This window comes from Bufo gargarizans, chromosome 4 (genome assembly GCF_014858855.1).
Source record: "Bufo gargarizans isolate SCDJY-AF-19 chromosome 4, ASM1485885v1, whole genome shotgun sequence".
Classification (NCBI taxonomy): Eukaryota; Metazoa; Chordata; class Amphibia; order Anura; family Bufonidae; genus Bufo; species Bufo gargarizans.
The window spans coordinates 303,505,304-303,532,114 of NC_058083.1; the positions used below are offsets into that span (position 1 = coordinate 303,505,304).

A 26,811-nucleotide genomic window follows, 5' to 3' on the forward strand; every position below is an offset into this window, starting at 1 on the left:
AATGCACTTCTGGGTTTTCATGTGCTCAGATGCCGTAGTCAGATACCTCCGGTTGTGGACATTTGCTGTTTCATACAGCAGGCACCCGGCAGCTATGGTGCTCGCTTTGCTTGTTAGAAGGCACCATTTTTAAATGCCTGATCGCCGACATATTTTTACATGGCACGGGCGGGAAAGGGGTTGATATAATTAACGAGGCATTAGGGCATTTGTTTGCTACAATTCTCTGATCCAAAATTCATTCCAGCTTGTTAAATTCTCAGCATCTTTGAGGAGCATTATGCGTTATATCCATAAACAGCTGTCCATGATTTGGGTTGGGGGCTTAGCCCCCATACTGTAGTTATAGCAACAAGCCTCCAAGATTTTAACTAAACCGATGGAGAAACAGGGGACATGGATAGCATAAGAAAAGTACAGTGCAGATGCCAGTAACCGTATGCATTAAAGATAATACAAGCAAACTAGATAGAAATTATACTTTTTACCTTAAACTTGTTATAAATGAAAATTGCCCATTTTGACTAATTGAGAAATACTGAAGTGAAAAATATGGCTTCTTTCATGTTTTAATTAAGGGTTATAAAACAGCCAATTACCTTTTCCAAAGTCAGTTAGTCTATTAGTCCCCTCATAGGCAAGATTGAGGAAATACTGATAAAGATCTGTTGGAAAGAGACAGATTTGTTTGTATGCAGGCTCTTATCTAGCTGCAGAAGCTGTGATAATATAGCTGCTAACATAGCTGCTAATAACCAGTCGGTTCAGCATTTTAACACATGCTAAGCCACAAAAGTTCTAAATGCTGACAATAATATGGCTAAAAGTAATTAAATGCTTAAAAAAGAAAGAAAAGATGATGTATAAGCTTGTGGTGCAGTGGTGCAGTGACTACTGCCATTAAGCAAAATGTTGGCATTCATGCTGGAAACCCAAAAGACCCCATTATAGTGACTAGGATCCTGCAGGCCTTGGCAGTGTCCGGCTATGCCAGATATGACAATTCCAGTATTTTATTCCTCTGCTGGAACAAAATACCAGAATGCTTGTCGCATGTGTGGACACAGCCTTGGATAGCTAGATTCAGAATGCCCCGAGAATTTTACATCATATCCAGCTCCATTTTGCTTGTTAATTTCTAAACTCTCTGCCACTCTGCTATAAGTTGGTTGTTTTGAGTAATATAGTTAAGACAAAATGAGCAACTAATTAAAACACTTACTTTATGCCTATTCGCAAAAATAAAACAAAAAAGCTATAAAATCAAAATGCATATAGGACAATTGCTATTTAAAATGGTACATTCTGCTAATGTTATTTCCATTGGTTTCTTTGAGACTGTACTGATTTAAAAATGTTGTCCGGTTTTACGGGGAAGGGTAGGAAATACCATAAAGTGATAAAAAGTGGCATCACTCATGTATTTGATTCAGCATCACCTCTCCAGTTCTCTGCACAAGGCTTTGTGACCACTGCAGTTAATCACTGGCCTCAGGGGTGCCAGGTAAAAAAGGCCTGGTATGGTGATAAAAATGCAGCAGCATGGATATGAGTAATGCTGTTTTTATTTTTTATTTTTGTATTTCCTACACTATCACTGTCCCTTCTTTCATTTAAACTAGACAACTCCTTTAAAATGATCGGTAGCAGTGAAAAAAGGCAAAAGCAGGTGGCACTGCCAAGTGTCACAACTAAATGCATTGGGTCCTCTAACCCCTGTCCCTTTCAAACACCAAAAGTGGTGCATAGCCCAAAATTAGATGCCAATAATAATACAGAGAGGAGAATAGAGAAAAGGCGGCACTCACCAGTGCTGGTAACAAAATCCTTTATTCGTCCAGTAAATTATTAAGGAAGGAGCATACGGTGACGGTACACACAGAAAAGATACGTGGTGACCGCCATTCCGCGCTAATTCGCGCTTCGTCTGGCCAATGACTTCATTGCGCTCTCCACACAATGTATAAAGTCATTGCGTCTGGTTACCTAGACACTTTTCCTGTCTAACATCCCAAGTACAAACAACACAAAATGAATAAAACCAAGCACGCTGGAACAGGTAAGTTCTAAATGAATGCACTCAAATGGTTTCTGCCATTGAGTCCCAGGGGACCTAAAGCACCGGCTTTCATTATCCACTTGGCCTCCCTCTGCAGGAGCACGTTGTAACGGATCACCTGGCACCCCGACTGAGTACCTCCGTTTACGGATGCGCCTAGCGTTTTCCTGAGGCTTCCAAGCACTCTGGCAGACACCACAATCACCGAACCAGCATATAAATCCTCTCCCAGCAATGAATGCTGTAGGCAGTTGAATAGGAACCATACAAATAGGTCTCCTAGCAGTCAAACTGGGACAGCATGCAATAAATCCTCCCCCAAGGATGAGACGACACTCTCTCTGCGACACCCTCCCTTGTTGTAGGGGAAAACAGACTGCCTCTCCTTCCAATACATTGTCCTGTTGTTGTGGACCAGGACAGACTGTCCATATCTCCAGTGGTGCAGGTACAGAGACTACGGTCCCATCTGCACTGTTGTGGGGCTTGCTGTCTCCCCTTGGTGTGCTAGGCAAACCGCTGGGGCTACTTGGGGAACAGCGGCCAGCGGTGTTCTGCACTGATGCCAGCACTTCTGCTGGGGCGAGGGGGGTACAAGCCAGCCCTGTAACAAGGGGGTCGGTGGAGCAGAGGCTAGCGGCTCTCTGCCCTGATGCCAGCTCTTCTGCTGGAGGCACTGGAGTACAGTCCTGCTGGGTAGTAAGGGTACAAGTAGGGCAGAGGTCAGCGGCGCTCTGCCCAGATGCCAGCTCTTCTACTGGGAGGGGGCCAGAGGGGGCTAACGACTCCTCTACTGACCCCAGTACCTGGTTTGGAGTTGGCTGTGGAGGGGAGGGGTTGCTTACCTCCTCCTCCTGGTACTGCTGCTGGAGTTGGAGATCTGGGCCGGCTGCCCAGTATCCCTGTAGGGCCGGTAGAGAGATCTCGGTCCCATCTCCACCTGCCATCTGTGGGTCTTCCCAGGACCAGTCTGTGAGGTCCCTCAACATTTGCGAGTAAGGACCACCTGCGTCCACACCTGGCAACTTCGGCTGCTGCTGAGGGTCTGGGCCAGCTGCCCAGCATCCCTGTGGAGAGACCTCGGTCCCGTCTCCACCTGCCTGTTGTGGTTCCTCACAGGACCAGTCTATGAGGACCCCTACTTCGGGTTCCTCTGACCACCTCAAGGGGAAACGGCTTACCTCCTCGGATGCAGCCTCTGCTCGGCTGCTGTAACACTCCTTCTGCTGGGCAATTTCTCTCTCTTTCGCCAGTCAGAATTCTCATTCCATCCTTGCGTGTCGCTTGGCTGTGACCTGGTTCCAGATGGCCTGGCATATATCCATGGACACATTATCTCCATACTGGTCCACTCGCTGCCTCACCTCGGCCAGCCAGTCATCTTCAGAGCCTTCCATACTTGTCTGCTCCAAGTCGCTGGATACCTCTGCTCCCAGGGGCGCTGCACGAGTGCTAACGTTTGCCCTCAATTTGTAACTCCACACGTTACCGGTGTCTCTGAGCTGCTTCTCCTCGCACTAGGACGCCATCCCACTGCTTGCCACCAATGTAACGGATCTCCTGGCACCCCGACTGAGTACCTCCGTTTACGGATGCGCCTAGCGTTTTCCTGAGGCTTCCAAGCACTTTGGCAGACACCACAATCACCGAACCAGCATATAAATCCTCTCCCAGCAATGAATGCTGTAGGCAGTTGAATAGGAACCATACAAATAGGTTTTCACTCCTAGCAGTCAAACTGGGACAGCATGCAATAAATCCTCCCCCAAGAATGAGACGACACTTCACCTTGAGGTTTAAAACAGGAACTCCCTTTATTTTAACACAAGCATTGATTTATACACATCTTCCAACAAGGTACCACCCACATGCTCTGAAAAAACAACCAATCATATGTATCTACAGTATTTAAACCTTCCCAGCAATTGTACACAAAATCCCCTTCCCTCTGTCTGTAACGCAATAAACAAAACACAATGAGCATTGTCTGAGATGTAATTAACCAACACAATAAGCATTGTCTCAGACGCAATCCACAAAATACAATTATCAAACGTAATGGACTAACTTGAACCCTGGCATACACATATACAATTCAACCGAACACATAATAACATGCATAGTATTTAAGACAGCCTGAATGCAATCTGCTACACAGTCTTAAAGGGGCATTGTTCCTAAAAGTCAGACGTGTGGCCATTAAAGGGCCAGTAGCAGCAATATAAAATAGCACATGCCCAAATATTGCATTCAAACATACCAAATCACCAGGGGCCATAGTCAGTAGGTAGGAGGCGGCCTCCCAGTCCTCTCCAATGCCCAGTGGCGAGGCGGGTTCCGCCACACACGTGGTGCCTGTCGTCACCTCGGGGCATATACGGCAACTGCTCTACTCCAGCAAAGGAAAGGCAGCGTGGATCGCCATCATGCATATTGCGAACATGTTCAATAAGTCTTGTACTTCCTATGCCAGTTTTTAAGGAATTAAGATGCTCCTCTAAATCTCTAAAATAAGGGGCAGATAGTTTTCCCTATATAAAAGGCACCACATTGGCACTTCACCAAATATACAACATAGTTGCGTTTGCAGGTAATAAATTGCATCACTCTATGAGAGACCCCTCCAAAGGATAGGTATTTCATTTGATTGTTATACTTTCAAAAAAAGCAACTACCACATTTGTAATTGCCCAAAGTTTTTTGGGTGGATAGCCAATGCGCTGCCTTTTTGCCCCGAAGTCTGCTTCTTAATATTTTATCCTTTATAGTATGGCACCTTTTGAATGCTATGAGGGGTCTACTATCAGTTATGTTTCCTAAACCTTTTTCATTTTTTTAAATGTCCCAGTTGTTATAAATGGTATGTTTAATCAACTCTGCTGCTGGACTATATTTAAATGTGAATACAAAGCTTTCTTTTTCACTAGGGACTAGCATCTCTTTTGCTATATAGCAATTTCTGCCGTGTGAGTGACCCTGATTTTCTTCTGGCTGCTTCTATATCTTTTTCCATATATCCCCTACCAAGTAGTCTACTCTTCAGTTCTTCTGATTGTCTGTTATACCCTTCTTTAGTATTGTTCATTCTTTTCAAACGTATAAATTGGCCATAAGGTACAGATTTTTTAACATTGCCTGGATGAAAGCTTCTGTGATGCAGTAGAGAATTAGTGGCTGAAGGTTTACGGTAGCCGGTAGTTTGGAGGCTACTCTCTCCAACCAATAGATGAACTCTAAAAACTGTGCTGAAGAGACACAGATTGGAATTATATAATTATTATCTCCAAACTCAGTTTCCATCTCTCTTGAGAATATATATATATATATATATATATATATTCTCAAGAGAGGAAAAGAAACCACGATGCCTTTTTTTTTTCAACTACTGTTTGTTTTAATGGCTAGTAAATCGTGTTGGTTGAGAACCAAAGTGCTTGTGTGCTCTGGTGCTCGAGTAGAACACTTCCCGAAGCTCAGGTGCTCTACAGAGCACCTGAGCACAATGAAAGTCAATTGGAGAACTCGAGCATTAAACCAGGCACCTTCTGCTTTGAAGAGGGGAGGGTGTCAGGACTCTAGTTCGCTTAGGCTACTTTCACACTAGTGTTTTGGCTTTCCATTTGTGAGATCCGTTCAGGGCTCTCAAAAGCTGTCAAAAACTGATCCGTTTTGCCCTAATGCATTCTGAATGGAAAAAAGGATCTGTTCAGAATGCATCAGTTTGCCTCCAATGAGTCACCATTCCGCTCTGGAGGCAGACACCAAAACGTTGACTGCAGCGTTTTGCTGTCCACCTGACAAAGCAAAGCCAAACGGATCCTGGCACACAATGTAAGTCAATGGGGACGGATCCGCTTTCTCTGACACAATCTGACACATAAAAAAACGGATCCGTCCCCCATTGACATTCAATAGTGTTCAGGATGGATCCGTCATGGCTATAGAAGACATAATACAACCCTATCCGTTCATGACGGATGCATGTGGTTGTATTATTGTAACAGAAGTGTTTTTGCAGATCAATAATGGATCAGCAAAAAACACTAGTGTGAAAGTAGCCTTAAGAGTCCCTGCTCTGACGCCATATATAACGATGTCTATATATGGCAGGCATGGCTAACCTACGGCTCTCCAGCTGTTGTAAAACTATGACTCCCACCATGCCCTGCTGTAGGCTAAAAGTTTTAGGCATGCTGGGAGTTGTAGTTTTTCAACAGCTAGAGAGCCTCAGGTTGGCCATCCCTGATATATGGAGTCAGTGCTTGGGGACAGCCAGTGTATTTAGATCTAATTTAGCCTCTATTTCTAAAAAAAAGTTCTGGTGGGATTTGAACTCACAACCTTCTACAGTACACCCAAGAATGTTAACCACTACACTATAAAGCTGCATGTCCAGTTACTAGAAATTTTTCCCAATTTTTCAGACTGACTGACCTTCATTTCTTAAAGTAATGATGGCCACTCGTTTTTCTTTACTTAGCTGCTTTTTTCTTGCCATAATACAAATTCTAACAGTCTATTCAGTAGGACTGTTGCTTCTCCACAACGCAACTGATGGTCCCAACCCCATTTATAAGGCAATAAATCCCACTTATTAAACCTGACAGGGCACACCTGTGAAGTGAAAACCATAATTTAAAGAACCTAGAATATGACATATTTTCAGTTGTTTCACACTTTTTTGTTATGTATATAATTCCACATGTGTTAATTCATAGTTTTGATGCCTTCAGTGTGAATCTACAATTTTCATAGTCATGAAAATAAAGAAAACTCTTTGAATGAGAAGGTGTGTCCAAACTTTTGGTCTGTACTGTATGTTTAAATTAAAATTAGCCTCTATTTCTGACAGTATTCGAGCTCACAACCTTCTACATTGCAGCCCAGAATGTTAACCACTACACTATAGAGCTGTATGGCTATTTATGAAAAAAATAATAATAATTATATATATATATATATATATATATATATATATATATATATGGCACAGGTCCTTGTGAATGAAGTGGAGAGACTGTCCCTGTTTGAGCAAGGGGATGAGGGAAGTATTTTTTTTTTTTTTACATAAGCAAAACTGGGGGGCACTAATAGGGGCATAATTAGTACTGGGAGCCACTAATGGTAACATTTGTTATACTGGGTCCCATAAATGGAGGCATTAATAATCCTGGGGTGGCCCTAATTCATACTGGTGGGCACGATGGGAACCATGTGATGTTCAGGGGGGCACTATAGGTAACATTATCTATACTGTGAGGACACTGAAGGGATTGGAATTATAAAAACACTGTCATGTGAATGTAGTCTAAAGCAGAGTCCCAGATGTTTTATTAGCATCCAAACACGGGCTATTTGAGAGTTACTTTACAGATAATAATTACCTGGGATGGGCAAAATTCTTGAAATTTGATTCAGATTTGATTTGGCTGAATCAATTGAGTGATTCAAGTTCGGTCTGATAAGTTTGAGCAAAAGTGCTCCAATAGCTTTGAAAAGATGTGAATGACATTCTAGGGTCTCCTAGGACTGTATCCACCTCATTTTAAGCTCTTTAAAGCCACATCAGCATTAGTAATCTTAAAGTGACAGAAACATGCAGTCGTGGCCAAAAGTTTTGAGAATTACATAAATATTGGACATTGAAAAAGTTGCTGCTTAAGTTTTTATAATAGCAATTTGCATATACTCCAGAATGTTATGAAGAGTGATCAGATGAATTGCATAGTCCTTCTTTGCCATGAAAATTAACTTAATCCCCCAAAAATCTTTCCACTGCATTTCATTGCTGTCATTAAAGGACCTGCTGAGATCATTTCAGTAATCGTCTTGTTAATTCAGGTGAGAATGTTCACGAGCACAAGGCTGGAGATCATTATGTCAGGCTGATTGGGTTAAAATGGCAGACTTTACCTGTTAAAAGGAGGGTGATGCTTGAAATCATTGTTCTTCCATTTTTAACCATGGTGACCTGCAAAGAAACGCGTGCAGCCATCATTGCGTTGCATAAAAATGGCTTCACAGGCAAGGATATTGTGGCTACTGAGATTGCACCATCAACAATTTATAGGATCATCAAGAACTTCAAGGAAAGAGGTTCAATTCTTGTTAAGAAGGCTTCAGGGCGTCCAAGAAAGTCCAGCAAGTGCCAGGATCGTCTCCTAAAGAGGATTCAGCTGTGGGATCGGAGTTCCACCAGTGCAGAGCTTGCTCAGGAATGGCAGCAGGCAGGTGTGAGCGCATCTGCACGCACAGTGAGGTGAAGACTTTTGGAAGATGGCCTGGTGTCAAGAAGGGCAGCAAAGAAGCCACTTTTCTCCCAAAAAAACATCAGGGACAGATTGATCTTCTGCAGAAAATATGGTGAATGGACTGCTGAGGACTGAGGCAAAGTCATATTCTCTGATGACGCCTCTTTCCGATTGTTTGGGGCATCAGGAAAAAGGCTTGTCTGGAGAAGAAAAGGTGAGCGCTACCATCAGTCCTGTGTCATGCCAACAGTAAAGCATCCTGAGACCATTCATGTGTGGGGCTGCTTCTCATCCAAGGGAGTGGGTTCACTCACAGTTGTGCCCAAAAACACAGCCATGAATAAACAATGGTACCAAAACACCCTCCAACTTCTTCCAACAATCCAACAACAGTTTGGTGAAGAACAATGCATTTTCCAGCACGATGGAGCACCGTGCCATTAGGCAAAAGTGATAACTAAGTGGCTCGAGGACCAAAACGTTGATATTTTGGGTCCATGGCCTGGAAACTCCCCAGATCTTAATCCCATTGAGAACTTGTGGTCAATCCTCAAGAGGCGGGTGGACAAACAAAAACCCACTAATTCTGACAAACTCCAAGAAGTGATTATGAAAGAATGGATTGCTACTAGTCAGGAATTAGCCCAGAAGTTGATTGAGAGCATGCCCAGTCGAATTGCAGAGGTCCTGAAAAAGAAGGGCCAACACTGCAAGTACTGACTCTGCATAAATGTCATGTAATTGTAGATAAAAGCCTTTGAAACTTATGAAGTGCGTGTAATTATATTTCACTACATCACAGAAACAACTGAAACAAAGATCTAAAAGCAGTTTAGCAGCAAACTTTGTGAAAACTAATAATTGTGTCATTCTCAAAACATTTGGCCATGACTGTAGAGTATATGACTATAGGTAAATGAATGGCTGCTGGTAGTAAAAAAAAGCAGCCTCTTTAAAAACAAATATATAAAATATAAATATATAAACAAATTTTAGTCTGATATTTTTTTGCATATTAGCAGCAACTGCTTGCCATTGTGTATACACATACATTGCCTTGGGTCATGTGATGCCCCTTCTTAATTTTTCCTCAATGTCTGATGCCATTTTGAATATTTTTACAAAATTTTTGACTGCATCTGACCTGAATTTTTTGAAAATTTTGTTTGAATTTAATTCATTTAGAATCAATAAATTTATCTCTAATAGTTATATTTTTGGAATCTGTTTCTGTAGAGCACTGATCTCTAACTTGTGGCTTTCCAGCTGTTGCAAAACTGCAGCTCCCATCAGGACCTGATAGCTGCAGGATAACAGGGCATGGGAGTTGTATTATTTGCTCCTTGTCGGTGAACCTGTCCCTTTCTTTATCCTTATGTCACAGAGCTTATGTTCAACATACAAACCAAAGTCTTAGTTTTATCAGAGGAAAAATCATATTAAAAATAATTTTGATGAAAAATTAACAAGAAAGAGTTGAAAATCCAGCTTGGATATGATAAAAGTCCTCACATTGTTTTTGCCTGCTCTCAAGGGAGTATTTTATTTATATATGCTTTTATTTTGTTAATTGAAAATTATTTGAAGAGTTAACCATGCAAACATATGAAATTTGCCACAAAATTTTGTATCTCCATTTGTCATTCTAAACATGTTAATTTTTATTATTATTTTTTTGGCAGAGATTAAAGAGAATCTTCAAGTTTCAGCCATGCACAAGAAAACTCATGAGTCATTTTCCATTATCAAAAAGCAATGCTGTGGATAATCATTCATCTGCTCCATGGAGATAAATTACCTGTTTTAAATTTATTAAGCCAATTCAGAGTATCATAGAAAAAACACTGGCAATAGTGAAAAAGGTCTGAGGATGACATAAGTAAAGTTGGTGATCTAACTACTGAAGTAAATGCTACTACACATAATAATTTTACCATCACAACTAATGTTACTATTGTTATTTTTCAACTTCTATGCCTACTGAGCTAAGTGCTAATGGTGTCATTTATCAAACTGGTGTAAAGAAGAACTGGATTAGTTGCCCATAGCATTCAATCAGATTCCACCTTTCATTTTCCAAAGGAGCTGTCAAAAATGAAAGGTGGAATGTAATTGGTTGCTATGGGCAACTAAACAAGCTCTACTTTACACCAGTTTGATAAATGACCCCATAAGTCCTTTATAAAACTGTAACAAATAATACTACTTTAACTAATAATACTTTCACTCAGTGCATTTTATAACATAAAAAAAAAGCGAACCAAGAAGGAGTTGTTAGAATCTAATGAAACTTGTGTGGATATAATGATGATATTCCATATTTTTTGCCCTATAAGACACTCCGGCCCATAAGATGTACCTAGGTTTTTGAGGAGGAAAATAAGAAAAAAAAATTTAGTACCAAAAGGTGTGTTTTCAACTAATGGTGGTCTGTGGATGACACTATTATGGGGGATCTGTGGATGATGCACTGTTATGGGGGTCTGTGGATGGCACTATTATGGGGGCATCTGGGGATGGCACTGTTATGGGGGCATCTGGGGATGGCACCACTATGGGGGCATCTGGGGATGGCATGACACTGCTATTGGCGGATCTGTGGATGACACATAGCATCTTATGCTATGTGTCATCCACAGATCCCCCCAATAACAGTGTCCCTGTGGGTCGGCATCTTGTTTTGTAATGGCACTGATACATCACTGCCGCGCAGCACGGCCAGCGTGTGTACCAGCGGGAGGTTGGAGGGACTGGGGACTGGCATCTTGTTTTGTAATGGCAGTGGGGCCTGGTGCAGTAACTGTATTCTATTACACCGGGCCCCGCTCACTGTAGTAATCATATAGGCAATGTTAATTCAACTCCTATCCAGGCTTTAGTACGGTACTTTCTACTAACTTGCATAACAGGCAAGAGGCCGGGCGAGTAGGTGGGAGCCGGCAGCGTAACTCACTCATGTTGCGCGCCTCCTCCGCCTGCTTTATGAATGAAGCAGGCGGCGCAGGCGCATGACATAGTGAGTTATGCTGCCGGCAACCGCCCACTCGCCCGGCCTCTTGCCTGCTATGCAAGTTAGTAGTAAGTACCGTACTAAAGCCTGGATAGGAGTAAAATTAACATTGCCTATATGATTACTACAGTGAGCGGGGCCCAGTGTAGTAGAATACAGTTACTGCACCGGGCCCCGCTGCCATTAGAAAACAAGATGCCGGCCCCCAGTCCCTCCTCCCTCTCGCTGATACACACTCCGGCCGCACTGTGCGGCAGCGATGTATCATTGTAAAATTGCAGCATTCGCCCCATAAGACGCAGTGCTATTTCCCCCCACTTTTGGGGGGTAAAAGTGCGTCTTATAGGGCGAAAAATATGGTATATAAGTGATTACAATTTTCAAACAAACGGATACATTTATTGGGGGAAAATGAACAACTAAAAGGAAGGTCTAGTAACCTGTAAGGCCACCTCTAATGGGAAACAAGATGAGATACGGTTGGGCATGAATACATACAGGTTCCATATGGTAACCTGCAGCATATTTGCCCACAATTGTTGCAGCTAGGCCTGTAAATCATGCACACTTGTAGGTTGCCTAAGCTGGCATCCCAGCTTTCCCAAAAAATGCTCGATTGGCAATAAATCTAGGGAAGGCCAAGGAAGTATTGCAATCTGGTGGAAACTTTTCCTGAGAAACCTTGCCATATGTGAAAGAGCATTATCATGCTGAAAATGCAATTTGGAAGCCCTGCCATGAGAGTCAAAATATGTGGCTGCAGGATGTCCTGTACATAATACTGAGCTGCTACTGTGCAGCTGTAGTACTTGTGATCTGTCTGGGGTGTCTAGAGCCTGTCTGCCATGTGTGTATATCCTTACCTAGCCACTGCTGGGCAAAATGTCTTTGAGTGCATTGTAGAAGCATGTCTAGCAGACATCAATTACTCACCATGAGTAACACTACCTAAAAGTAGCCTCTGAAAGTATTTTATAGGGAAACTTGGGAAGCAATTTTATGCCTTCTTGTGGCAAGATTCAGTGTCTAATCAGACCACACCTGTAATCATTTACATAACTGATTAAAATATAAGTTTAAGTTTTTCAGCAATCCAACATTTCTATCTGGGTGCATTATTTATTTATTTTTGTTAAAGAGTGTATATGGTTTAGTTATGTTTTACTAAAATCTACAATTACCTGTTCCAAATTGACCACACCTATTGAGCCCATCATAGAAGACACTTTGGAAATTGTGTATAAGATCTGAACAAATGAAAAGTTAAAGAATATAAATTATGCAAGAAATTACATTGACACAACGTAATAATATTCAATACAATCTATTTGGACTTAATTTTCTATTAGGGCCTTTTTATATGGACAGAGGATCGGGCTATTTATCGGGAATGAGCATAGGTAAATACACTTGTTCCCAATAATGATGCTACTGATAAATTTACAAACAACCAAACACTCATGCATTGGATGATCACATCTTTCATTTGTCACAAAATATTCTTGTTTGTTGGAAGCATATTGCCCTATGTAAACATTGGTGTGCTGTTGACAAACAATGAAACTCCATGGGCACAAAAGATTTTAGCAACGATCATTCATCCCCATTCAGCAAAGATCATTGCCGCATGTATTTGCAGCTGAGTGGTTCCTCTTCCCAGTTATCCCTCTCTATTGGCCCATGTAAAAGGGCCCTAAGAACAAAGTCACATTTTCTACTTTGGGTTTGAAGAAGTATAATTGAAAGATTTTACAGTCTGATCTGTTTTGATTTATTTCTAGTTTTGGCAAAAAAAATATATAAAAAAAAGCATATGTCTATTTGCCTTATTTATTTAACTCACTTATATAGTTATGATATATTCTGCAGTACTTTACAGGCATTATCATCACATGCTGTCCCTAGTGAGGCTCACAATCTAAGTTACCTATCAGTATGTCTTTGGAGCGTTAGATGAAGCAGAGTTCCTGGAGGAAACCCTTGCTAAAACATAGAGAGCATACAAACTCCATGCAGGTGTGTTTGTCCTTGGTCAGTTACAAAACTAGGACCTCAGTATTTCAAGGCACCAGTGCTAACCATTAAACCACCAAGCTGCCCTTATCAGGTCACAGGGACATCAGAAAGACGTCTCCAGCTGGACTGATATAACAAGGTCAGCCATTCACTTGCTGCAAGGTAGGGGAGTGGGTGACTGTAACTGGCCAGCTACCAAGTTTCCAAAGAAACAGAACTGTAGTGATCAGTTGTAAATATGTTTTAGACATGAGTTTGTAAGACAATTCAGTATAAGAAAGAAAGGCAGGCAATGTGTTTTTTTAAGTTAGACTTTTTAAAGTGATTAGTGATATTACCTTCCATTAACTGATTGAACTTATAAGGTATATCATAGAATAAGTCCTTGAAGTACTGAAGAAGACCTGCAAGAGAAAAGCACAGTTAACACACAAATTGTAATATAACTGGGTGTGCTTAAACTAGAGATGAGCAAATCGATTTTAAAATATATCAGATTTTTTACAAATTAATATTGGTTGAGAAAACCATGAGTGGAGGAATATGGGAAATCACATGACACTCAGAGAAAGTAGGGGGAGGGCTTGTCCTAATTGGCTCAGAGGCTAAAAGACAGCCTCATCATCAAATTAGGGGGGCAGTAGGATGCTGACCAAGAAGAAGTACCATACTGTGTTAAGCTTCAGACAGTGAAATTAAAGTAGTGTGATAAGAACACTAGAGGGAGAGATAGAGAAATATAATTGTGTAGATTTTAGTGAATTTGATCAGAGAAATCTTTGAGGGAGTGAGGGACTGGTAACATTGTGATTTATATACGGTAGCTACTTGCAATATAATTTTTTTTTTTTAAAGTGATTTATATCCATGTTATTAAACATGTTGCATTATAGCAAAAGCATTTTACGGCAAAAACACAATTTTTACACCCATGTTTTTAAATGCTTAGCTCCAAGACACTTCACTGAAAACACTGCATTGTTATATTCATATTAGCGAATGCATTACTGTACAAGAATTTCATTTAATTGCTTCTCTGTCTTCAAATTACAGAAAACAAACTTGCAATTTTGCTAGTACAATTTGATAATCTGTGTGTACCAAACCTTGGCTTTTCATTTATAGGTAGAGATGTCCCGAACTATTCACCGGCGAATAGCTCCCGGCGAACATAGCTTGTTCGCGTTCGCCGCGGCGGGCGAACATATGCGATGTTCGGTCCGCCTCCTATACGTCATCATTGAGCAAACTTTGACCCTGTACCTCACAGTCTGGTGACACATTCCAGCCAATCAGCATACCCTCCGTCCCAGACCCTCCCACCGCCTATCAAAAAACAAGGACAGCATCCATCTTAGATTAATTCTGAAGCTGCAGTGTCACAAAGTTGTAATCGCAATGCGATTAATACAGGTTATATTAATTGCATTGTGATTACAACTTAGAGCTGTGTTCCTAATGGTTATATTGATAGAATATAACGAAGATTGAGAATATAGTGCTATATTCGTTGTCAATTCTAGCAATACAACCATTAGGAACTCAGATCTAAGTTGCAATCGCAATGCAAATAATGCAGGTTATATTAATCGCATTGCGAATTCAACTTAGAGCTAAGTTCCTAATGGTTGTATTGCTAGAATTGACGAATATAACCAATATAGCACTATATTCTCAATCTTCGTTATAGTCTAGCAATACAACCATTAGGAACCCAGCAGCTCTAAATTGAATTCGCAATGCGATTAATATAACCAACATTAATCGCATTGCGATTACAACTTTCTCAAATCCGACAGTACATTCTAGCATGGAGCCGTTCCCATGGTGATGGGGACGCTCCATGAGCACGGAAGTTGGCAGAAGCTCTAAGTTGAAATCGCGATTAATTCAAGTTCTATAAATCGCATTGCGATTTCAACTTAGAACTTCTGCCGACTTGCATGCTCATGGAGCGTCCCCATCACCATGGGAACGACTCCATGCTAGAATGTACTGTCGGATTTTAGAAACTTGAAATCGCAATGCGATTAATTCAAGTTCTATAAATCGCATTGCGATTTCAACTTACCACACTCTGCGTCAACTACGTAATTTTCCATGGGAGTTTTGCCATGGATCCCCCTCCGACATGCCACAGTCCAGGTGTTAGTCCCCTTGAAACAACTTTTCCATCAGTATTGTGGCCATAAAGAGTCCCTGTGGGTTTTAAAATTCGCCTGCCTATTGGAGTCTATTGCGGTTCGCACGTTCGCGAACATTTGCAGAAATTAACGTTCGCGAACGGAAAATTTTATGTTCGCGACATCACTATTTATAGGCACCATAACAAAAGTTTGGAAAAAAAAGAGAGAGACCCAGTCCTCATCTTTCCTATTGGTTGCTAGAGATGTTGCTAAGTGCCGATATTTGCGATTCGAATATTCGCGCTCAACACTACTAGACAGTGTTATATACCAATTTTCAGGCCAATTGGAACATATGCGATTCGCGTAGAATCCATTCTGGTTTAAATAAAAATTAAAAAAAATGAAACAATCGGAACCAAAATGAATTTTAGGAAATTTGCTTTTCTCTAGATTAAACCAACAATATTTCTGTTATCTGTAATTAATCAAGAAAGTAATGCATTAAAACTATTTGAACATGTATAGTAGTCACGAAGTTCACAATCCTTGTGTTCTGGTATGGTACTGTAATACAGTATAATCTGAAATTGCACATCACTAGAAATAGACAACTGTGAGGAGGCAACCAGTTTTCAGACTCCTGGCATAAAAAAGATATCAAATTGTATTTTATTTTCTCATTTTATTTTGGAATGGGAATCTCTACTATAACATGACAGTCCTAAATAATTTTATATTACTGATAACCTGAATACTTTATCTTCCAACACCTTTCATATTATACCACTGTGAATTCTACTGTAGTATATACTGATACAGCATAAATAGTATCAAACATAAGCTATTTGTTAGAAATTTCCCCCCAAAAAGTGGTAAATTAAGGCAGAATTTTTCGAAAAAATACTGCATGTATTTGCAATATATGAAATCAAGCATAGCTATTATTATACATGGCACTATTATCTTTTTGTACATTAGAAACACATAGTTTATTTATTTTTATTTTTTTATAAATGGTGAGTAACGTCCTGTACATTGATTCTCCCTTTTTTTTATTTATTAACCTATAAGCATGCACATACTGTATGTAATATGATGTTACCTTCTCCAATTTCACTGGCTTTATTAATACTATCATTGTAGAAGTTCTGTAAAAACTGAATGCAATCTGTAAGGAATATAGAAAGAAATAATATATTTCTAAATAAGTAAATGGAATGTCTAGTTTATAAAAAAAAATCTCTGCATGCTTAAAGGGGTTGTCCCATCTTGACCAAGCCCCGGACCCCTTGCGGCAAGGCTTTTGGAAACTTCAGATCAGGCCAGCGGTACACTGTTTCTGTAACTCACATTGCAAACAACATACCGTAGCAGAACAAGCTAAGCTGCTTCCATAACTCTCAGAAGCAGAATATCTTGTACTGCTTCACTCTTAGCATAGCTCCCATTCACTACAATGGTAGTTATAGAAACAGGTGAGCATGGCCCGGTAGCTGTTTCTTTAAGCCTGGCCATCTGGGTCTGGCACTTAGTCCCACCATGCTGTGGAAATGATGATAGGACAACCCCTTTAAGGTAAGCTGATCAATTAGGAGGGGTGCTATGTTCAACACTGTTCTGTATAAACTAAATCTAAGAAACGCTTATCACTGATTATTAATATTATTTATTAGTATTTATTATTAAAGCGCCATTCATTCCATAGCGCTGGACATATGAAAATTGGTATACATACATAATACAGACAATTGCACTAAGCATGAACAAGATAAGTTACTGGTACAGAAGGAGAGAGGGCCCTGCCCATGAGGGCTTACAATCTACATGGTATGGGAGAAGGACACAGTAGGTGCAGGTGAAGCTGGTCATGGAGGTATAGAGGCAGCAGGGTCACTGGTTGTAGGCTTGTCTGAAGAGGTGGCTTTTCAGGTTTCTTTAGAAGGATTCGACTGTAGGTGAGAGTCTGATATGTTGGGGTAACGAGTTCCAGAGTATGGGGGATGCATGGGAGAAATCTTGGAGGTGGTTATGGGAAGAGGCGATAAGAGGAGAGGAGAAAGGGAGGTCTTGAGAGGATCGGAGATTACGTGTGGGGATGTGTTAGGAAAGTAGGAGGAGTAACGGGAGAGAGCTGGATTAGTCGGGCAGCATAGTTGAGAATAGATTGGAGGGGTTTGAGAGAGCTAGATGGATTCATATATTAAAGGGAACCTGTCACATTGAGCATGGATTCTGATCTGCAGCGTAGTATAAACCAGGATACCAGAATAAGCTGAGCTGTTTTTATAGAAACTATGTATTTTATTCATTTAAATCTCTGCTCTTCCTACGCTATCAGTGACATATTTCTCTGTATAAATAGGCTTTCACTGATCAAGACTTCCCACTGGACTCATAAGCATAGAAAAAGTAGATTTCAATCAATACATTTTACGTTATTTTTAATACATTTTAAGCAAAATGTCTGTGCTAATGTGTTTAGGACTATGCCATTAATGGTCTTGAGAGCCTCACAAAAATTTCGTTTTTTCATCTTGGCATTCTGGTTTATAACAGTTTTTTGTGTCAGTATGGTTGAGTTTAAATGGTAGCTATTTGCAAGACAATTTGTAGCATTCTGTGCTATTTAAATGTTAGGGTGTAATCCTTAATTTGATGTTATAAGATTATTAAATTACATGGTCTCTATTATGTAAAAAATTTGAAGTAAAAAAGTATGTTTTAAAAGTTTATTTGTAAATTTTTAGTTATGTCATAAATAAAATGTTTTAGTCATAAATACCACTGCCAGGCTGGCATCACACATACAGTTTTTGAAGTCAAACATAAGAGCAGCTCCAGAAAACTAGAAAAGTGCAGAGGAAAAACTGACTCATCTGGCATTTGTATCCACTTCAGAGTTCGAAAAGAGGTAATTGTTACCACAAATGTGTGAATGTGTCTTTTGTATATGCCCAACAGCTATATGCTAAAAAAAAATCCCCAGAACCATGATCAGTTTCAGGATTTTATTCCTAGTAATCATATATACAGGAGAGATTTGATCTCAGTCATGAAGGCTGGGGTCGAGTTTGTGGTAGTAGTGCAGTGGTGTGGGTAAAGTGGCAGTGACCTTGTCATCTCCTTGACATAATAGTACATCAACATGCCTCACCTCAGACCGTTTATGTACGATTACATTAAAGTGCACCACAAGGTTAAAGGGCTTAATAAATAATAATACCTTGTCCAAAGTGACTAAGTTTGTCAAGTCCATTATGGAAGAGATTTTTGAAGAACTGAGCACAATCTGAAAAACAAAACAGAACAAAAATAATCATGCAGCATTCCTTCGGCCAAAAATGTGACCGAATACTCATTCACAGTAAATGTGTGCATTATCTTTTGGTAAACTGATCTATGTCCCTCACAGACACAGGGAAAAATTGTATGAGGCTAATAGCTCAGCCTCTATTGTCTTTCATAGAAGCTTCATTCAAGAAAGGCACTCCATAATCTCGATACCTTTTTTTTGTCTGGTAAAGACTAGTGATGAGCGGCAGGTGCCATATTCGATTTCGACGAAATTCGCGAATATTCGATAGAATATTCGTTTTATATTCGTCGAAATCGAATATTCGTTATTATTCTAGTTATCGCGAATAATATGCGATTTAAATAATCGCACATGCGATTTTTAACTTAAAGGCTACTCTCCTATTGAAATAGCAATGCGATTAATTCAAGTTATATTAATCGCATTTGCGATTTCAACGTAATTCTCAAATCCGACAGTACATTCTAGTATATGGAGACGTTCCCATGGTGATGGGGACGCTCCATGAGCATGGAATATAGCAGTGCTAACTAAGTTGGCACTGCTAAGTTGAAATCGCCATGCGATTATTTCGTGTTATATTAATCGCATTTGCGATTATCTCTATTTTTTTTTTTTTTACTATGGTTGGCTTCAATGGTAGAATTAGCGAATATGACGAATATATTCGTTATATTCCACAAAACGAATATACGAATGTATTCGTCATATTCCACAAAACGAAGATAACGAAGTATTCAGCATCTTCGTTTTATCTACCTATTCATCAACTTCGCTAATTCTAGCAATCATATAGGAAAGTTTACTATAGAGACAGCTAAGTATAATTTGCTATGCGATTATATTACTTTGCTTTTTTTTATAAATAGATTATAATAATTATCAGGTATTATAATTATTCTATTTATATAAGAAAAGCAGTCATATAATCGCATAGCGAATTAAACTTAGCTGTCTCTATAGTAAACTTTCCTATATGATTGCTAGAATTAGCGAAGTTGACGAATAGGTAGATAAAACGAAGATGCTGAATACTTCGTTATCTTCGTTTTGTGGAATATGACGAATACATTCGTATATTCGTTTTGTGGAATATAACGAATATATTCGTCATATTCGCTAATTCTACCATTGAAGCCAACCATAGTAAAAAAAAAAAAAAAAAAAAAAATAGATAATCGCAAATGCGATTACTATAACACAAAATAATCGCATGGCGATGTCAACTTAGCAGTGCCAACTTAGTTAGCACTGCTATATTCCATGATCATGGAGCGTCCCCATCACCATGGGAACGTCTCCATATACTAGAATGTACTGTCGGATTTGAGAATTACGTTGAAATCGCAATTCGATTATTTCAAGTTATATTAATCGAATTGCGATTTCAACGTAATTCTCAAATCCGACAGTACATTCTAGTATATGGAGACGTTCCCATGGAGATGGGGACGCTCCATGAGCATGGAATATAGCATTACTAAATAAGTTGAAATCGCCATGCGATTATTTCGTGTTATATTAATCGCATTTGCGATTATCTATTTTTTTTTTATTTTTTTTACTATGGTTGGCTTCAATGGTAGAATTAGTGAATATGACGAATATATTCGTTATATTCCACAAAACGAATATGGCGAATATATTCGTTATATTCCACAAAACGAAGATAACGAAGTATTCTGCATCTTCGTTTTATCTACCTATTCATCAACTTCGCTAATTCTAGCAATCAAATAGGAAAGTTGACTATAGAGACAGATAAGTTTAATTCGCTATGCGATTATATGACTGCTTTTTTTATATAAATAGAATAATTATAATACCTGATAATTATTATAATCTATTTATAAAAAAAAGCAAAGTAATATAATCGCATAGCGAATTATACTTAGCTGTCTCTATAGTAAACTTTCCTATATGATTGCTAGAATTAGCGAAGTTGATGAATAGGTAGATAAAACGAAGATGAAGAATACTTCGTTATCTTCGTTTTGTGGAATATGACGAATACATTCGTTTTGTGGAATATAACGAATATATTCATCATATTCGCTAATTCTACCATTGAAGCCAACCATAGTAAAAAAAAAAAAATTGATAATCGCAAATGCGATTAATATAACACGAAATAATCGCATGGCGATTTCAACTTAGTAATGCTATATTCCATGCTCATGGGAACGTCTCCATATACTAGAATGTACTGTCGGATTTGAGAATTACGTTGAAATCGCAAATGCGATTATTTCAAGTTATATTAATCGCATTTGCGATTTCAACGTAATTCTCAAATCCGACAGTACATTCTAGTATATGGAGACGTTCCCTTGGAGATGGGGACGCTCCATGAGCACGGAAGGCGGCAGAAGCGGCAACGGGCACTGACTGGAGCAGCCAGGAATCCAAAGGACAGGTAAGAACAACTTTAGGGAAGTGGGAAAGGAAAAAATATAACAATTAAAAAAAAAAAAAAAAATCGAATATTCGAAATATCGAATTTATAGCACTATATTCGAAATATTCGCGAATTAGCGAAGTGCCGATATTCGCGAAAAAAAATTGCTATTTGAATATTCGCGCTCAACACTAGTAAAGACTAGAGTGAACCGTCATCCAAAAGACTGAGGGGCAGATATTACAAATGTCAGTGTTAGTATAAGTCAGTCAGCACAGAATATACCAAATTTATTAAGAGGCTCTTAATAATTTGGCAAATTTCTAGGCAGTCCATGCACCAGACTTTCAGATCTCCATCAGCTATAAGCTGTTGTAGATTTGAACTATGATTTACGCCAGTCTTTGGCTTAACTTATAGTAAATCTGTTGAGCCATGGGAGACCACATCCCTCCCGCTAAGCCCACACACTTCATTCAAAACGTTTTAAAAAGTATTGAGAAGTGAAAATTCGCTAATTATTGTGCAAATATGGTGTGCCACAATACTGAAGTAAATACTTCGATAAATAGCCCTTCGAATTCCCTGGTGACTGTTATTGCATGAAGCAAAACGTCTACACAAATAGGTCACTCCAATACGAAATAAAAACAAAAGACCAAAAATGATCGCAATATGAAATATTACAGTGCAAAATGAACTTTGTAGAAGTACTCAACATATAGACTTAAAACTGTTTTATGTTCTTTATGTTACCGCCTAACAATATTGAATCATCTTACCTTCTCCAAACTGAGTGACTTTATCAAGTCCTTCATAGATGAGATTCTGGAAGAACTGAGAATAATCTAAAAAAAAAAAAAATTATGCCTTAAAATTTTTGAATCTTATGCCAGTAAATTTACATATTGGGCCAGGAGTGTAGCTATAGTGGAAACAGGAAAGTGTCTGCTATGGGGCCTGAACTCAGAAGTGGCCCACCACGGGAAGGACGGAAAGATTTTGTCAGGGCCCCCCTCAACAGTATTATACAATGAGATTATATACAGTGACAATATATACAATGACATGACATACAGTATATACGTGTATAAAAAGGACGGATTGGCTGCTGGGCTTGGTCTGTGAGAGCAATCTTGACCAGTCTCAGGAGTGAGGGTTGGACACGAGGAGAGGCTTGATGGGGGGGGATGGGGGCATTCAAAAATTACACTACTGAGTTGGCCAATAATGAATTGGCCACTCAAGGGAGTACACACACCCAAAAGCTACATTGCCTGCAGTACAAGACAATTCAGGATTGAAATAGTGGCTGGTACTCACAAAAGATCACATTATATTAAAGACAACAACATTATTTGCTAAGGTGCTTGAGAGTTTCTTTTTTGTAAATTCTTTATTTCATTTTTCAATACAACATTATAGAAAGCAATAACATTTTCAGTGGGTCACAGCCCTTTTGAAAAAGGTCAACATGTTAGACATCTAAAGTATCTAAACCCTAAGAAGGGTGCAATCTTAATTATACTCAGAGGGATACAGCAGTAATATCCACTGTTGAAGTTACAAAGACTAGCCTTAAGGCAAGTGTATGATGAAAAAGAAGGGCAGAGATAAGGGAAGTGGAAGGAGGAGTAGTAAGAGAGAGAAAAAAAAAATGTATGCAGACAGTAATAGTCTATATTCCTTGGAATTTTGAAACTCAATCTAGTCTCGCCACATTTTGTAGAATTTTGCGTGCATGTTTCTCATAGATGCTGTCAGGTCCTCCATTCTCATGACCTCCTGAACATTGCTGAGCCACATTGCTATTGTAGGAGCAGAAGTTTGCATCCACATGCAAGGGATGCAGGCTCTTGCGGTATTAACCAAATGTCGCACCACTGACTTTCTGTACATAGACAAAGGGATCTTACTATGATGGAGTAAAAAGAACGCAGGTGTCTTGGTGCTTGGGATTTTCATTTTGGACAGACAACTTCAGCATGTATCCACTGGTAACAAATTAGTAGTATAACTGACTTTTACCCCTTAAGGACTTAGGGCGTACCGGTACGCCCTATTTCGCGAATCCTTAAGGACTCAGGGCGTACCGGTACGTCCTAAGTTCAAAACGCGGCACCCCGGGGATTAATCCGAACAGGATGCCGGCTGAAATCATTCAGCCAGCATCCTGACACAACGCCGGGGGGGGGGGGGGGATCATGTGACCCCCCCATATCGGCGATCGCAGCAAACTGCAGGTCAATTCAGACCTGTGGATTGCTGCGCTTTTTGCAGTTTCTGATCCCCGCGGTCCCTGACCGTAGGGATCAGAAACTTTAGTGTGCCTAAAATATCGATTTTGCCCCCCCTGCACCCCTGCATGATTTTATGCCGGCGGGTGGTGCGGGGGGGGGGGGGGGTTGTGGGCGGTGTGGGAGGTGGGCGGTGCGGCAGCCCGTCTCCCCTTGAAAATTCATTGGTGCACTGATTTTAGTATCTGTGAGAATTGAGCTAAGATGATGGAAGTCTTATGCAAACATATTGTGACTTTACAAAGAGCTATAAGAAGATAGTGCTTTTCTACATTGAAAAAACTTGTCATCTGGTAAACACTAGTTATGCCTTATACAATGATTTACTATTACCTTCAAGTTTATTGAAGACATCATGAGAGAAGTTCTGGAAAATCTGAGCCCATTCTAAAGGAAACAACAATACAAAATATGAATGAAGGTTAATATAAAAATGAACACGTGCTACTGCAGAGCACAGCAAAAGAAGTGTAGAGACTTTAAAGAGGCTCTTCTCCGAAATTTATGCTTAAAAAATCTGATTTAGACCACAGAGTTGAGAAATAGCATGCTACACCTGACATCAACTAACAAACTACGTTCATCTTCTTCATTCCATGTCTAGCTCTCTACCGTCTTTACAATGTAGTTTTTGGAAAGCACTCATGACTTTAGGTCAAGGCAGAATTGCCACTAAACTTAGAGCCGGACTTAAAGGGAACCTGTCACCGGGATTTTGTGTATAGAGCTGAGGCCATGGGTTGCTAGATGGCCTCTAGTACATCCGCAATACCCAGTCCCCATAGCTCTGTGTGCTTTTATTGTGTCAAAAAAACGATTTGATACATTTGCAAATTAACCTGAGATGAGTCCTGTAGGTGAGATGAATCAGGGACAGGACTCATCTCAGGTTAATTTGCATATGGATCAAATCGTTTTTTTGACACAATAAAAGCACACAGAGCTATGGGGACTGGGTATTGCAGATGTACTAGCGGCCTTCTAGCAACCCATGTTCTCAGCTCTATACACAAAATCCCGGTGACAGGTTCCCTTTAAAGTTAATTGAAGTTCTTGGGACCCAATGCACAATCTGTAACATTGCTCCCCATCTACCATGGGCCATTTATAATTCTGGTGCGTTCTTATGTGGCTGATGGGCCTTTAAAACTATAGGCACTTTTGTGGACATTTATTACAGAACTGCAGTCATGTTTGACTAAAAATCATTTTTGTCTTTGTGTTACATTAAAAATGTTCAACCTTTTGTTTTTTTGCAGCCTATATGAAGTCCCATGCATTGCAGGCTGCTCAGATTTATTTAGTGTGAAATGTATTGGACAAGCTCTCTGACAACTCAGTATGAATTCTCTCTGCTCTCCTAAACACTCACAAATCAGAAATCCACTTTGATTTATCTTATTTAAAGAGCATAGAAACTAGCTACAGATGGAAGTCTTCTGATGGATTTCACAAAAAATGGAACTGAACAGCGATATGTCAAAATGCATCAAGAATGGAGATGACAAACATTTTTATATAAAATATAATAAAAATGTATTATTAGCTAAACATGCATACATTTTAGTAAAAAAAAGGGATTTCTTAGAAATACCTGAAAAAAATTCTGCTTTGTTAGTCTTATTTGAGCAGCCTCCCCTTACATTTGTCTCTTTTTTAATGTAAATTTGTATTGCATTTCATTCCAAAAGAAAGCAATACATGTGATATCACAAATATCTATTAGTTAGGGCAAATCCATCTGGGTATCCATAGTCTACGAGTGGGCTTGTGTAACTACAAAAGTTCTTATATGTCATTTACTATAGTATTCATAATCTCACCTTCTCCATGCTGAGTAAAAGTATTAAAGCTATCTTGGAAGAAATTCTGGAAGAACTGAAGCCAATCTGTAAGAAAGCAAAGGGTATTATTAAACATGAACTTAAAACTCTGCAGTATAGTAAATTAAGCCTAGTGACACAAATTACAACTTATGAGTCCAATGCAAACAAATTTGATTCCCACTGTATAACATGTTTATTGATTTTAGCGGACTCGATTGAATAACATGGCAAAGGAGAAAGCTTAAGGCAAGCACACATCTATGCCAATAATCATTAGTCAATGTCTACAATAGTAAAGTCACATGCAACTACACAACAGCATTGTTTCCGATTTGTCTCTGTAAGAGCCAAAGCTTTAAAAAGTTGCATCTATCGATGAGCCTTTACTAGCTTAAGAAATAGAATTACCCTTGTACTATAGCTCTTACTCTAAGAAAGTAGAAGGAAAAAGACTATGGTACTTTTATTATAAAAGTGTGCAATATTGAAAAATGACCATGATTACTACAGATGAACTCTTAGACTAACTTTAACCATACATATGAGAAAACTATTGAAGAAAGAAAGGAAAGAAAGAAAAACATAAACATAATGGTTCTTTTGCAAATTTGTAGCAACGGAGGATCAAATACGACAGAGAATAGGTAAATTCTTGTGCCCTCAGAAAATGTAAATTTTTCATTTATTGCATGCCTACTTAGACACCTTAACTTCTAGTTAGTCTAAAGTATATTTCTTCTACACATAAGGAATTATTTTCTTGACATTGAGAAAAAAGGAAACTAATCTAGCTGAGATTATAAGGGTCAATCTTTTTATTTAAAAGATCTTGTACAGTACATGCATTTTTATTTCAATGTATATAGAGGCAACTGTTGCAGCTGGTTATGTCACACAAGAAAAATCCCTTATTACTCTTCCTACAGATGTCTATCATCTAGAGGCTGTCAAGAAGCCCCATACTTACGAGATGTTCTGACAAAACCACCAAAATTGGCAGGTTTTAGATCATTTATATCTATAGTGTAGGCAAGCTTAAGAGTTGGCTTTTGTTACTATTTAAAAAACAGCTATTAAAGGGATTTACCAGGATGTAACAACTGATAGCGATAGGTCATTAATATCAATTCAGCTGGAGATAGACTCCCAGCACCCCTGTAGGTGACGTGGTTTCAATAGCTGTGGTGCAGGAATCAGGCATCAGAACTACTTAGCTCTGCATAATGTGTAGTGGCCATTCCTGGCTACTACAGAACTACTCCGATTCTGGTTCTGGCACTGCAGCATGTCAAAACAGCTGATCAGCAGGGTGCTGAGAGTAGGACCCTCGTTAATTTGACATTCATGACTTACTCTAAGGCATGAATAAAAACTCCTATAAGAACATTGGGGGAGATTGCTCAATGTTTATATGTCATAGTGAGGTATAAAAGCTGCAAATTAGGGTGTACATTATATTTATGCCAAAATTTGCAACTTTTTGAGCTACTCACCAATTTTAAAATTTGC

The 26,811-nt window shown here is 39.4% G+C and overlaps 1 protein-coding gene across 1 annotated transcript in view; it reads right to left on the reverse strand.

Moving 5' to 3' along the window:
- LOC122935391 (titin homolog) overlaps window positions 1–26,811 on the reverse strand; it is an 848,771-nt gene that overhangs the window by 24,946 nt on the left and 797,014 nt on the right. Inside the window, exons 87-95 of the mRNA XM_044291163.1 lie at window positions 25,300–25,365; window positions 23,810–23,863; window positions 21,962–22,027; window positions 18,689–18,754; window positions 16,568–16,633; window positions 13,675–13,740; window positions 12,502–12,567; window positions 10,109–10,174; window positions 600–665 (exon numbers count right to left, since the gene is read on the reverse strand). Coding sequence (XP_044147098.1) covers window positions 600–665; window positions 10,109–10,174; window positions 12,502–12,567; window positions 13,675–13,740; window positions 16,568–16,633; window positions 18,689–18,754; window positions 21,962–22,027; window positions 23,810–23,863; window positions 25,300–25,365 — 582 coding nt within the window. The remainder of the gene's footprint in view (window positions 1–599; window positions 666–10,108; window positions 10,175–12,501; window positions 12,568–13,674; window positions 13,741–16,567; window positions 16,634–18,688; window positions 18,755–21,961; window positions 22,028–23,809; window positions 23,864–25,299; window positions 25,366–26,811) is intronic.